Source organism: Oculina patagonica, chromosome 4 (genome assembly GCF_052425735.1).
Source record: "Oculina patagonica isolate OP01 chromosome 4, crgOcupat, whole genome shotgun sequence".
NCBI classification, from domain to species: Eukaryota; Metazoa; Cnidaria; class Anthozoa; order Scleractinia; family Oculinidae; genus Oculina; species Oculina patagonica.
In genome coordinates this window covers 4,454,116-4,468,809 of record NC_135761.1, presented here as the reverse complement: position 1 = coordinate 4,468,809, position 14,694 = coordinate 4,454,116, and the positions used below count along the sequence as shown (strand labels likewise).

At 37.8% G+C, this 14,694-nt stretch overlaps 2 protein-coding genes across 4 annotated transcripts in view; one reads left to right on the top strand and one right to left on the bottom strand.

Moving 5' to 3' along the window:
• LOC144651229 (uncharacterized) overlaps positions 1 to 14,553 on the top strand; it is a 56,202-nt gene extending 41,649 nt beyond the window's left edge. The window contains exons 8-9 of one of the 3 annotated variants that reach the window (XR_013570274.1): positions 13,193 to 13,683; positions 14,187 to 14,545. Coding sequence is in view for 2 of the 3 variants with exons in the window: in XM_078511149.1 (XP_078367275.1) it covers positions 12,259 to 12,639; positions 13,193 to 13,455 (644 nt within the window). In the remaining variant the exon portion in view is untranslated. Of the gene's footprint in view, positions 1 to 12,258; positions 12,640 to 13,192 lie in introns of all 3 variants that reach the window. The other 2 variants (XM_078511149.1, XM_078511148.1) reach the window with 2 other exon arrangements.
• The window catches only part of LOC144651272 (cyclin-D1-binding protein 1 homolog), a 130,426-nt gene that overhangs the window by 73,998 nt on the left and 41,734 nt on the right, over positions 1 to 14,694 (bottom strand). The gene's annotated exons all lie outside the window — the stretch shown is intronic.

The window sequence follows — 14,694 nt, the reverse complement described above, 5'->3', positions numbered from 1 at the left end:
CAATAAGATGTTACTTTGTTGAAAACTTTGTTCGAAATTATGCGAATTTGTTAAGAGAACATTGACAGAATATTAAGATGTTACTTTGTTGGGACTGAACTCATTAGGTTTCATAAACACTGTTCAGCCTTTGGTTATTGACTCTGAATCAGGAGATTCAAGCCTATTTTTTAGAAGAGGAGATGATGGGCGCTTTCCATTCGACCAAAAATCCTGGTTTGAGTTTCCGGAAAATTCCAGTGGCAAATGGAACAGCATTTTCCAACTTTTCCGGTTGACTGCAGATAAGGCAAAACAAAATTTGCATATAATCAGGTTGTGCGTCTAATATGGAAATTTCTACGGTGCATTAAAATAATGCACTGTGGCCGGTTTCCAGCACATGTAACTCGATATTTTTGTAAATAAAAAGCATTCCGAGCACTGAAAATAAACGCCATGAATGACATCGTGGCCACAAATACAGGGACCTTTAAAAAGGCACACTACAAGCAACGAAAACGTCGCCAACCCAAAAAGTTTAATGAACAAAACAATGGCGTGGCCTACATGCGCGTTATAAATATTTGTACATTTCTTTGCTGCCGCCTGCAAAACATCAACGAAAAACAACCGAGTTCACCTGAATTTTTTGTTTGGAGTTTCAAGAATGCTTCCTTAACACATGTACCTGCTTTCAGCTGCACAAATCGCTAAATTTTCTGCCGAAGGAACTTAGGCTGAGTGTGAAATGGTAGCTTTTTCCAAAATTTCCGGTAAAGAGGACAACCTCGCAAGGTAGACCCAAATTTCCAAAAACAATTTCTGGGAACTTTCAGTTCCATTTGATTTTGCTTCTGGAATTCCCGGAGTTTTCGGTTGAATGGTTCGCATTTCGGAAAGTCAACACTTTCCAGATTTTCTGGAAACTTTCCCAGGAAATTTCTGTACCATTCGTCCTTGTTCCGAAATTTCCGGAATTTTTGGTCGAATGGAAATCGCCCGATGTAAGGGATTATAATACCGGACAGGACGATGCGTTTTACATGAAGTGTAATTAGATAGACCACGTGCGAGAGTCAGCGGCGAACGTTGTGATTCGTTCATGTTGTGCTCTGGCGGTTTTCGGCTAACGTTCAGTGAACGTCCTCCTTGTGTATTGTGTTCTTGCTCGGTAATCACTTCTGTGACTTATAAAAGAAGAGAAACTTGAGAACTGAAATTTGAATTTGAAGTCTCTTTTCCCTGAGTGGATTACTTCTCATTTCATTTTTTATGGATTTTCGTTATCGTTTGAAAGTGAAAGGTAAATTTGATTAGTTGTAATTGTCATTGTCGCGTTGAAATTTAAAAATTTATAATATATTATACTGAGAGTACAGTTATTGATTAAACCAGCGGAGCAACGATAAGAGCTGAAAGAGTTTTGCATTTTAATTATTTTAATATTCGCTTGGCCGCAAAATTGTAATTATTTTCTAAAGCTCGCATTGTTTTTCGTTTGGTAAATTCATTAATGCATGCAAAAGCCGGATAAGATATCAGAATGGCGATTGATTTGCCATTTTTTTTTTTACGTAACTCTGATTTCTATTTCATCAATCTTCATATTAAAGTGAATATCTACGCAGCTAGTACTACCTATGTCGCTAGAAAATCGAAACCTTGAAACAGAGAGTACGATAGCCTGGCTCAACGCTGTCACTGCAGGTCAGTGGCAGTAGCGAAAGCGCAGGCGCTTTCCCCACGTTGAAGGTCTCGTGCCCTCCGTTTCTTGGAATAACTTAATTGGTGTCGTTTTGAAAACTATTTGAAGCCACGCAGACTCGTGACAGACAACTGTCGCTTCAAAATTTGTTATCGAGACTTAGTTTTCTTTTTCTTCGTTTGACCGCAATTCCACTAAATACGCTCATCACAGATTAGCGTTAGCTGTAAATGAGCAAAGAAAATAAATATTCTTTATATACCACGCTGAGATAACTAGCTTTATTGTTAATCCTTTTTTCTGTTTTTTTTTTCGTATAGCGTCGAAGTCGTTTTCTGGTTTTTGGTCGGTCGGTCGGTCGGTTGGACCGACTGACTTTATTAATACACGAAAAAAAGAAAAACGAGTAGGAGAACTGTACAATCTGCTCGTAGGAACTGAATTCATTAACAATTTTCCATTAGCTAAGGATTTACTGTTAAGCGTTTTTAAGCGGTTGTCAATTAGGAGAAAATGCTGTTTTTTTCTCTAGATAAGGTAGAAAACGGTTATTCGACATTAAAAAAATGTCGTTGTTAAAAATCTACTTGTTGGTTAGTTCATTTTCCTCAAATGAAAGGGGTAAAAGGGGTCGGGTTTCATTGCCTTCCACGCATTTTTCTGTTTTGAAAACGGCAAAATTTGGGTCGGGAACTGGGAAGCCTGTCAAAATATGTTTGCCATAAAGACATCAAATTTCCAAAGACACGCCATACCAGATTGTCGCCGGATAAAACTTTAGATATAGTCAGAAAGGTTTGTGGGTTTTCCAGGTTTTGCTTAAAATTAAAATTACGAACTGAATTATTTGCATTCAGACTCGAACCTCTGTTTCTGTATTACAGGTACTTGGCTTTGGCTCAATTCTACAAGAAAAGTTAAGCGCAAATTCAGTTCGAAGACATGTGTTGTATGAATGACAATCGCAAATTATTTTAGTTCTTCTTTACTATTACCACTCTACCAAACTTAGTTCTTAAAAACATAAATATGCTAATTCACTAATGAACTGCGACACCGGATGTATTAACCGATCGTAAAAATTTGATGCCGCGAAAAACATAAAGAAAGCTGGTTACTTTTTTGGAAGAAATGTTTCACAAATTCCCCAATTTCTTCGCAAAATCAAGTGTGGGCCATCTTAAATCGCGAGATTTCGAATTACCAGAAATTTCCCATTGTGCCGTTGTACTGTTGAAATGCTCGGAGATATTAGCTATGTTAAAAGCTACTCTACAATCCGAGGGTAAATAAAGTATTCACTTCACACTTCACTTAAGCCATATGTTGTGGATAACAAAGAAAACGCCCAGTCCTGAATAAATCATTTTTAGACTCCCCTAATATTTTCAAAATATAAACTCGCATCAAATTAGATAAATGCTCGAATTAGCGCCCGGGGCGCTTATTTCATTTTCAAAAGTTGAAAGGTAGATCAAATCTTTTACCACGGAAATCATCTGCTGAGGTGTTTTAAAATTTTTATTCTCATATTTCTTAGACTACAAGCTGGCGTTTCTCTCTTTCTTTCCATGTCTAATTCTCGAGTGGAGAGAAAGCCTGGTCGCACGCTGTTTGTATCTTAATATGCGAATATCGCTTGTTACAAGCGAACCTTCCAGAACTAGACATGAACGTCAAAGGCATTGACTGCAATTATTAAATCTGCAAAACGGAACAAATACAAAAACTTTCATTCCAAAAACATCATCTTTCTCATATTAAAAACTGCAGCTGGGGAACTCTGCTAATTCATTTTTATATGCCCCGTACAATACTTCTATTCAGCCGTCATTAAAACGAAACGAAACATGTGCTCAGAGTATGGTAAGATAACGCAATTCAATACACAATAAATAGTTTCCTCAATGCAGTCTATGCCCTCTATGATATAGCTAACAAGTGAGATTGATGCTTTTGGAAGAGGCCCAGTACTTAAGGGAGAGGAGTTCATCCCTCTCGTATATACGGGAAATATTAAAAACTGGACTAGAAACAGTTAACAGATCTAGAAAATTTACAGCCGGCGGTGCGCGCCGGTTGACCATAAGAAAGTTATTCAAATTTCAGTGAAACATTGCCGAACGAACGTTGTTTGCGTCTATCTTATCAGGCAGATAACTGTTGTCATTAAGACTGGCTTCCATAATCAATAATTTATTATATAAGGCAGCTGGTACAAGCTATTTAATGTGTTAGCGACTACACTACACACCACTCAGTACAAGCTAAGACTGCCACGAGATCTGAAATAACGTCGACCATCTTTCAGGTATTTATACAAATGTAGGCTATTGATATTAGTGAATCATTCCGCCATTGTTCAAATGAAAAATACACAGGAAAAAATTTCCAACATATACACTTTTCTGACAATTGCGGCTCATTTACTTTCTTGAAAATCATGATGCTGAAAATGTTTTGTTTTCTTGCATTTTATTACACAGACGTGTATTTGTTTTTCCAGGTTAATTGTACATTATAAAAGAAAAAGAAAGGAAAGTGAAAACACAGAAAGGTGAATGTGACTAGGAACATTTAAATAACGCCGATTTTAAAGTTACGCAAAAAAAAAAATGATCAGAGGTAAAATTTAATGATTAAAAAATTCACATGAAAACGAAGCCAATAATTGATACAAGGCGAAGGGAGCTGTTCGACTATTTATAAACAAAGCATCAAATCGGATAAGTTTTTCTTGTACGTCAAAAGCCAAACTTATGAATGAGAAAGTTAAAGAAAGATATATTTTTTTTGTAATTTCTTTCCATACGTAAATTGTTCAATGTATGGCGGCTGCACTCTCTACTTCTAACGAGTAACATCCCCAACACAAAACGCAAACATAAGGGTTATAGATCTCGCGGAACGACTCTCGAATGTTTGCAAAATAGTCAAGCCTCGAGAGTTTGTGCTGTTTTTAATGTTTGTCCGAAATGCGGGTTTCGTTCGGATGAATTTCTTGTGTAACACTCGTTTCCTCTTTTTTATTTTAATGCTTAATCGATTTACTTTCATTAAATCCAGAGCGTTTATTGAGAATTATTACTCTCCATTAACTGTCCATTAATCAGGGATAATTCGACGTCTACTGACTTACTGACCGTAGTGTTTTTGATCGATTTGTTTTTGTTCGCTCCATACATTCAGTTTCCTCCTGGAACAATTTATTCAGCTAATTGTGTCACATAGAAACAACATGTTATTATAATGGATGATGATTTTAAATTGTCGCTCGCCGTTCGAAAAATCTTGATTAATCTACAGACACCTTTTCCGTTCGCAATAAAGGTCCTGGTCATACACATTTTTATATTTTTCACTATTTGAATTTCGCTTTAATCTAGTCCCGTCTTTAAAGTCTTTGATAGTAGCTCACTTTCGTCTCCATACAGTAACAAAAGATCGAGAAAATGCTGTGGACGGTTCCTTGTTTCTTCTTGTTCGGTTCGTTGATGAACTTCGTAACTGCTGATGATCGATGCAGAACAGAAGTTAACATACCTGGCATGGCTCTCAAGGGCTTCGTCTTTAAAAAGATGTCAGTAACAGCCCCTCACAAGTGTGATGTCAAATGCGAACAGGAAATCGGCTGCCAGAGTTATAATTATGTCAGAGAGGAAAACTTGTGCGAACTGAATAATCGCACCAAGGAGGCAAGACCCGAGAATTTCCGTTCAGACCCTGCACGATTTTACATCAGACGCTTGAACGGCAGGGGTATGTACTCAGTTTAAAGAATTAATACATTTTACTGAATTGTTTTTTCGTTGAATTTCGAGAGACGTTAGAGGGTTGTGAATAATTTTGCTTTGAAGGATACGAGCCTAGTGGCCTATCAGGCCGGAGCTTATCCCGGTATCCGTAGTATGAATCCACTAGGAGTATTTCTACTCCCCCCCCCCCCCCCCCCCGGATGGGATGCAAGTCAGTCGCTGGGTTAGCCCCAGCAGTAAATTCGCTGGTGCCCATTTAAAGACTTGGATGAAGAGAAGCACTATGAGAGTAAATTGTCTTGCTCAAGAACACAACGGAGTGCCAGGGCAAGGGCTCGAAGCCGAACGGTTTGATCCGGAGTCCAGCGAGTCCAGCGCGCTAACCATTAGGCCAACACGCCTACCACAATTTTCCTTTAAAAGAAAATGGTAATTGTGTCATCTGCGTGACTCACCAGCTATATCTGATCTAAATGGCCCATTTTACAGCAATTTCAGAAAATGTATAGTTACCGAAAGTTCTCAAAGAAACGATTTCTCAGAAGGGTATCGCGACCTCCCGAATTTTGCGAAATTAAGTACGCGCGAAAATTAGAAAGAACAAGAAGCTTGAGAAGCTTGAGAAGCTTAAAATCGGGCGCTTAATAATTAGCTATCTGTTTTGACTTGAAAGGCAGGGTACAGTACAGTAAAAATCACTGCAAAAACAGTCACTTAAACCTATTCAGGCCGGAGGGGGGGGGGGGGGCTTTTGAGGCCCTCGCTGACTTTTGACGCTTATAACTTTTTCAAGATTCAACCAAACGCTGCCAAACTTTGCGCGTTTATCGAAAATTTATCTCGCAATAATTTGGTAGGATTAGTTATTGTGCCAGTAACTTGAAATCACCATGGCAACGTCATTTTGACAGCCTTTTAATAAAGGCGGGGTTTTACCTGAAGACCAAGTTTTCCAACGCTTTAGGTGGCTGACGCATTTCAGTATTTTCCAGTCCTTACACTTTAATGGAACAGTATACAACTCCTAATCAGGTACTATTGTCAAGAAAATGATCACAACTTATTGACCAATGATTAGGTATTTGTTTCATACCATTACTGTAATAGAAACTGGTGAAGAATAGTAGTACTGACCCAAAGTATAAGGGCTGGAAAACACTGAAAACCATTTCAGCCGCGTTTCAAGGAATCCAAAAAAGCTTTACTTATCCCATATATATATGTTTTGCAGTATTTTGTTAATTTTTGAACGATTTTGGGGGATGTCTGGGAGCCGATAGTTTTTCTCAAAGGATTAGTAAAATGTAGACAAATAAGAAATATTGAAGATTTAATGTGATTTTAAAATTTGAATTTGAAGTTAAAAATTGGTGGACGGACACCAAACAGTCTCCTGACAACCCGGAGTGCTCTTGCGAGGGGGTCAACTGTTTGAAGGTGTTTCCATTCTTTTTATTCAATCCCTTCTTTAAATCTCTTAAAGTTCCATTCAAATTCAGGTAGAACCCCATCTTAATTTTTGTTCTTGTGAGAAAACAACAGAAGTCAAAGGTTGCGTGATATAACCAAGCATGGATTTAAATTCTCCCTCCCTTTCCATCTCCTTAGCCTTTCACCCCCACCTGTCCCTCCCTTTCTACTCTCATTCAATTTAATGTTTGTTTAAATTTCCTAACCAATTAAGTATCGTACTAATCTGTGCCAAGCAATCAGATAATATCAGAAATTTGCCTTAATTTTGATCTCCCATTCCAAGACCGTGGAGTATAAACCGCTAATAAAACAAAACACACTGATAATAATTCTCTGAGGTTATACACCTTGCAGTATTAACGTACTAACAAACTTGATAACAAGCCCCATGTCGTACTAAGGATTTTTACTGATCAACATAGAAAATGAGTTCACAATGGTTTGTTCCCAAAACGTTTTTTACTGTACAGAGGGTCTGTTTATTGACCTGTAACTTGTATACCGTATTGAAAAATTCAGAACGAACCGACTTCTGCCCGCTACCATACAGCCGTTTACTGGCAGTCTTTGAAAATCCTGAATTTCGTCAAAATGAACCAAAATAAAGTTTTAAAATTTCCTTTATCAATATGGTTCTTATCTTTTTATTCAATTCTATAAACTGCTTTTATGCAGTACTGTCCACAAAGATTTCAATTTCCTCAAAGTTTCGGGACAAATGGATACAAAATATTTCGTGCAGAATGTAATTTGATTAAGCGAATGTTTTCACGTCTATAAATACTTCAAGCAGTGAATGAAAAACCGTTTTGTTTTCATCGATGAGAACCACTTTCAAATAGTTATGCATAAAAAATAACAATCAGATCAGAATACAATAATTATTAATGTAAGGTCTGACGCTATTATGTCTCGGCAGAGATACTTCTTTTTTGCAAGTTCAAATGTATGCAAATTTCGTGTGAAATGTAATTCGATTTCATTGTCTTGTTTACAAACTCATTCTCAAGAAAGTTGTATTTTCGTGAATAAAACCAATTGGCCTGTTTTGTTTTCCTGATCATGTTTGTCTGTGATTTTTACCAAACATGTGGTCTTTTTTTCGGAACTTTAAGTTGTACAAAAATTCCTATTTTAAACACAGATGTCACTTCCGGAATTTCTCATCTAAAATTCAATTGGTATTTAATTATAATTATTCGAAGTTTTCATTTTCAAGTCATCTTTTTATTCGATAGCTTTACTGATCTCGTAAAAAATTCATTCAAGTTCACACCAATACTGTACACTGCCAATGTTTTGCTGATGTCTTGAGAAGTGTCTTACTAACGTCACTAGTCAAATCTAAAATATATCCAAACCAAGTTGTGCAAACATTCTAATCTTTGTGACAGGCGACTTTGACGCCCAACTGTGCGGAAATGAAAATCGACATACTTCTTGCTAAATATATAAAAAATAGTTTTAAAGTGGAGTCCGCCTCAAAAAAATGTACCGCCAGATCACACTGCTATTTGTAGAAACCTGCAAAGCGTCTAGTTTCAAAAGTTTCCCACAAAAACATTGCGTGACATCAATGACGTTACCCCTTTTATTTACAAAAATAGCTTCAACTTGTCAAAGCAACTACAGTTTCACAATGGTGATTATTAGTACTTTACCCCTTAAGCTTTTTCCTCTGTCCTCCCGCCGAAGCAAAGAAGAGAACCAGATTGCAGATTAGCCCAAAAGTCGACCCAGTATTCCTACAACGATTTACTGTCAAAACTGAAATGAAACCGATTGGTCCAGGCTATCCCAGTAATTTTTAGCCGACAGGAGACTATCGTCTAGGACGACCAAAGGGTAAACTATAAATCGGCCACGCCCGATTAACAAAACATGCCGTTATGACGCCGGAAATCCAGCTCACGCATACTATACCCCGTGACTCACGCAAACCTCCGACTTACGTGCTACTACAGTCATTCCTTTCTAAACATTTTTTTTTTGACCACCACCGTACCTTTCTACCCAAAAAACTCATGAAACCGCCCGGTTTTAACCTGTTTTAACCTTTCAAAAATTAGAGCGTTCGAAACTAAATAAGATCCGTAATCACAAACAACATACAGCCGTTTACCAGCACTCTTTAAAACTCCTGAAACCCTTCAAAATCAGGCAAAATAAATCTTTGAAATAACCTTTATCAATGTTTCTTATTTTTTATTCAGTTCTATAAAATGCCTTTCATACACTACTGTCAAACAAAAATTTCAATTTCCTCAAAGTTTCAAGACAAAAGAATAACAAATATTTCGTGCACAATGTAATTTGATTAAGCCAATATTATCACGTCTAAAAATACTTCAAGCAATTCAGTGAAAACCCGTTTTTTTTTTCGTATCAACGAAAACCACTTTCGAATAATCAATACATGAAAATAACAATAAGATCAAAAGGAAGAAAGGAACCTTTCTAATTATTTGAAGACTTTCAAAGCCGTGATATTATGCATCCAATCCGCGATAAAATTTAATTACAACAAAATCCAAGTTCTCATTTTGAATTCCATTTTTTTCAGTTGATACCTTTATCCAACTTGTGAAAAATTCCATTCAAGTTCCTATTAATACTGTACATTCCCAATGTTTTGCTCAGGTCTTCAGAAGCGTCTTACTAACCAAATCTAAAATAATTCCAAAACATGCTGTACAAACATTTTACTCTTTGTGACAAACGACTTGACGACCAATTGTTCAGAAATGAAAATCGACACAGTTCTTGCTAAATAAAAAAAAAGTTTTACGGCGGAGTCAGGCTCAAAACATATACCGCAAGATCACACCCCCATTCATAGTCAGAAACCAGCAAACCATCTAGTTTGCTAAAAAAAACACTGCGTGACATCAATGACGTTACCTTTTTCATTTACAAAAATAACTTTAACTTGTCAAAGTAAGTGCAATTTCACAATGGTGAATATCAGTACAGTATGGGGCCCAGTTCTCGGCCGGGTCCAGTTCTCGGCCACTTTGTGTTTAACGCGTTTTTTCACACTCCAGTTGAATTAAAAGAAAAAGGTATTTCCTTCAAACGATAGACTGATTCATGTGCTTTAAGTATCTTGAGTTTGATCGTTCAATTCGATATAGAAAGCTCACACGTCGAGTTTACGCGGAGGTAGGTGAATTTGCATTCCCGAAAAATTTGTTTGTTTACGGCTCCTTAAAATTCATGGATGTAGTTAAATTCGTATTTTATCCAAAAGCCCCCACCATACGAGCTAATTTTTGGCATGTGAAACGTAGAATAATTCAGCTTTCTGCTTTAGTTAACTTTTCGTTGAACCGTTGTATTTTTTGGTCTTAATTTACTTCGAAAGTTTTTCTTGCGACGTTTGCGTATTTGCCAGTTCTCGGCCACCCTGCTCGCTATCACAGCTTAGCGCTTGGTTTTTAATATAATTTCATCTGCTGCTGCCAGAATGAAAGAAATAAATGTTTTAAAAATAAAGTTCAATCTTATCTCTAAGTTTTGAGCTGACTCTTGTCTTGTCTATTATTTCTACAACACCTAAATCTTTCAAGACCTTTTCACTGCAAAATAAACCATCTAAATGCACGGGTCACACAATGCGTTGCTAGAACCTGCACATAGGCAACTAGGCGCGTTAAAATCCTTTTTTTCTAAAGTAAAACAAAGCCTCATAAAAATAATTTGGGATCGATATAACATAAATAGGTTTACAGAGTGATTTTATGACTGTGAGAATTAATTGAGCATTTTTTTTACAGATAATTACGCACAAGCTTTTTAGTGGCCGAGAACTGGGCCAAGGTGGCCGAGAACTGGGCCCACAAATGGAGCTTTTATTTTTATTATTGCTCGGGCAAATTAATTTTTGACCGGTCGATAGCTTTACACCAAAAAGCTGAATAATGTAGCTAGCTCTGGGAGAAATTTCAAGTTCCTGCGGTTCTTCTGAGGTAAGAAATACAAGTTTACGTCAAAAGTGGCCGAGAACTGGGCCCCATACTGTACTTTTCCCCGTAAGCTTTTTTCTCTGTCCTTCCGCCGAAGCAAAAAAACACAACCTGATTACACATTAACCCAAAAGTCGACCAAGTGTGCCTGCAACGATTTCCTGTCAAAACTAAAATGAAAACCATTGCGGTATGCGTCACCCGTAGCGGTTTTGTAGCAACCCCAAGCTATCCCCGTCTTTTTGGCCGCGCCAGGAGACTATGCTCTAGGACGACCAAAGGGTAAACTATAAATCGGCCACGCCCGATTAATAAGGTATCAGCCGATAGAAACAACTGTTAATTGTTAAATATATTTCTCTTTTTTCTTATTAAAGCTCCTCTAGGTTCCATTCCTGAGCTACCAGCGCAGTCATGTCAGGAAATAAAGGCAAGCGAAGAAAAAGACACCATTAGCAGCAAGTACTGGCTGGATCCAACTGGGACTGGAACGGCAGTTTTGGTTTATTGTGACATGAACTTGGAAGGTTAGTCTCCAATGATGTCAGTTCTGCATTGTTTTTGTATACATTCTGTTTTGTTGTTGTTGTTATTGTTGTTAATTGTGTTTGGTTAGTTTGTTTGTTTGTTTGTTTCAAACTGACTTCTGGATTTTTTTATTGATAACCAGGGGATCTGTATATATATTGTAGAATTCCCTTTATTTCAAAGGTTGAAAAATGTTTTTTTTTTTAATCTTTTGCTTTCCAGATATCGATGAATGCATTACCGGCAACCACGACTGTGACGTGAACGCGAACTGCACTAACACTGTTGGTGGACATAACTGTACTTGCAAGGAAGGATTTTATGGAAATGGAAGTTCGTGTTCAGGTAAATTGAAAAAAAAAAAAATTTAAAAGAATTGAATAGTCCACTGAGCAAGTTGTAACTAATTATTGTAAACTGTCTGCAGTATGTTTGAGTATTGTATACTAAACTCATTTAGAAAATAACCTTCTGGAGAGTCTGCGAGAACGTAGCGGGTCGTCCGATGGCATTGACTGCAAAGATGCAGTAGATGACACAGTGAATATATGAAAGACATATATGCGAACTGCGGATAAATGATGAAATGAATGAAGTGATCCTCGCACTGTGTAAGTAATTTAAACAATTGCATTTTAGCCTGAAAAAAACCAGTAGCTGGCCTGGCTGTTCAGTGTCTATATTCAACTTTACAAGAGGAACTACTTTCGTCTCACGGCCACCGCCATGCAATAACTCTCTTCGCTCTTGAAACGATTTTGGAGAGGTTCAAGAAGCGAAAATAACTGGCGCGAAAAACGCTGTTCACTGACGCGCTATCCATCTCACGATCGTTTATTTTTTCCGGCAGCTTTGAAGAACTGCGCTGACATCTACAAATCTGGTGAAACAAGAGACGGTGTGTACACAATCAAACCTGACAATTTGTCTGCCTTTGATGTGTTTTGTGACCAAACAACAGCCAGAGGGGGGTGGACAGTGTTCCAAAAGAGACTGGACGGATCGGTAGATTTTTACCTTAACTGGAGCGACTACAAACATGGATTCGGCAATCTAAGTGGCGAGTTTTGGTTGGGAAATGACAAAATCAACCGCCTGACTTCAGCTGATAACATGAGTCTGCGTGTGGATTTGGAAGACTTCGAAGGAAATACCCGTTATGCCGAGTACAACAAGTTTGCTGTTATGAGTGAGAATGAGAATTACAAGCTGATCCTCGGCAAATATTCAGGTATGATTTATTTCTACATTTCAGCACAGTGAAAGCAGGGCACTTCTAAAAGTGGAATATATACGAAAGGAAAACAACTTCCAAAAAAATCCATTCATAGGGAACAGAACCCTCTTAGGTTACAATTGGTTTGAGATGGTTTGGAACCCAATGCAAAAATCATTTCTAACATTGCTTGAGACGCTGAAAACAGCCTTTTTCGTGCAGCTTTAAGTTATAAGATATAAGTCATAAAAATATGTAAATGAAAGGTGTGTTCTGTCACTATTACTTTTAGCCATGCATCTGATATTGACAATGGCAATATGTAAACTCGTTTGCTGATGATGTTTATGTACGATTGTGCTAAATACAGGGCAACATATCAAACAGAATGGTCTAAATTATGAAAAGTAGATTGTTTTAGAGTAAGAATATTTTCTATAGTGCATGTAAATGGTACTCTAGCCTGTGTACAGCCGCCCACTTTACTCAAGAAAAATCCTGAGGAGAGCGGACGGCTGTTCACAGGCTAATAAAACATGGTTGGTCATTTCTTGATTTAATGTTTCAGGAACTGCTGGGGACTCTCTCTCTTATCATCGTGATCAACCATTTAGCACGCGAGATCAGGACAACGATAACAGGGGAGACAACTGTGCCATGCAGTATCACGGAGCCTGGTGGTACAACAGCTGTCACCTCTCCAACCTGAATGGATTCTATAATCACAGCAATCCCTCCCCCTTCGGTATTGGTGTGAACTGGGAACACTGGAAGGGACACGAATACTCCTTGAAGAGGACCGAGATGAAAATAAGACCAGCGGATTTTTGAACGAACATATTCAGTTTTATGTTTCCATTTGAAAATTGTTCAATACACACCGAGTTTAAAAAGAATTCTAGTAGTTACGTCACGTTACTGATAGAACAACGTCTGTTTTTGTAGAAAACGGGTTAATTTGATAAGTAATTACATTCTTGAAGTAATTTTCCGGCTTAAAAAAAATCAAATGACCATCAAATGTACCCAGTGTATATACGATTTAATCAGAATCATACAGTCGAAGCTCTCTTAACGGACACTCTCGTAAGCGGACAGCTCTACTTACGGCCGCCTTATTTGAAACCCCGTTTTTACTCCCATACAAACTCTGTATTTTTACATTCTCGTAAGCGGACATTCCCGTAAGCGGCCGCGGACACTTTCACAGATTACGAATTAGACTTTTTCTTTGTTTTTACGCTCCAGTAAGCGGACACCCCAAAGAAAATCCTATCAAAAACTTCTGCATCTTGTTTTTATCAATCAACTTCACATTGCCGTTCGTAACAATGATTTTACAGTAATAACAGTACCATATTTTAGTGTTTGTTTTGGCGTCATCCACGTCCGCCCGGGGTCCGCCCGGTTATTGTTAGCTAGAAAAACGCCCGTAGGCGGCCATCTAACCCCTACACCTCTAGTGGTCTCTTGCGAGAACCATTCTCGTAAGCGGCCAGCTCCAGTTACGGACACTATTTTCACGTCCCGAGGGTGTCCGCTTGCGAGAGCTTCGACTGTAGTCAACTAAATCTACTTTTAGTATGACATTCAGCATCTTTCTGAGAAATGTTTGATTAACGAGTACAGTGTATTATATCATACTCCATATCATTAATCCATGTGGATTAATTTTGAATCAGTAGCCGAATGCTGTTGTTAATTCATTATTATACAATAACTGAAAATGATACTCGCACTGATTAGTAAAAAGCTATTTGCTGTTTAATTTATATATATAATTCATTTGTATCGTTCATCGGCGCAATGTTGGATGAACACTCAAAAACCTGTAATCACCAGCTGTTTCCTGCCGTGTTCTCTAACATCACGCGTAGTTTATTGAGCCATTGTATTGATTAATTATAAACACCCTGGTGAATGTTTATACTGTGTATGTTTATTTATGCTTTTGGTTTGTCCTTCAACGTTGAATAAATGCATTGTAATTGCACTTACAGTGATTTAACAGTGGTTTTGTTCAAAGTGCTTACCAGTTTCCCTAGTTGCGCGCACTTCTTTGCTGCACAC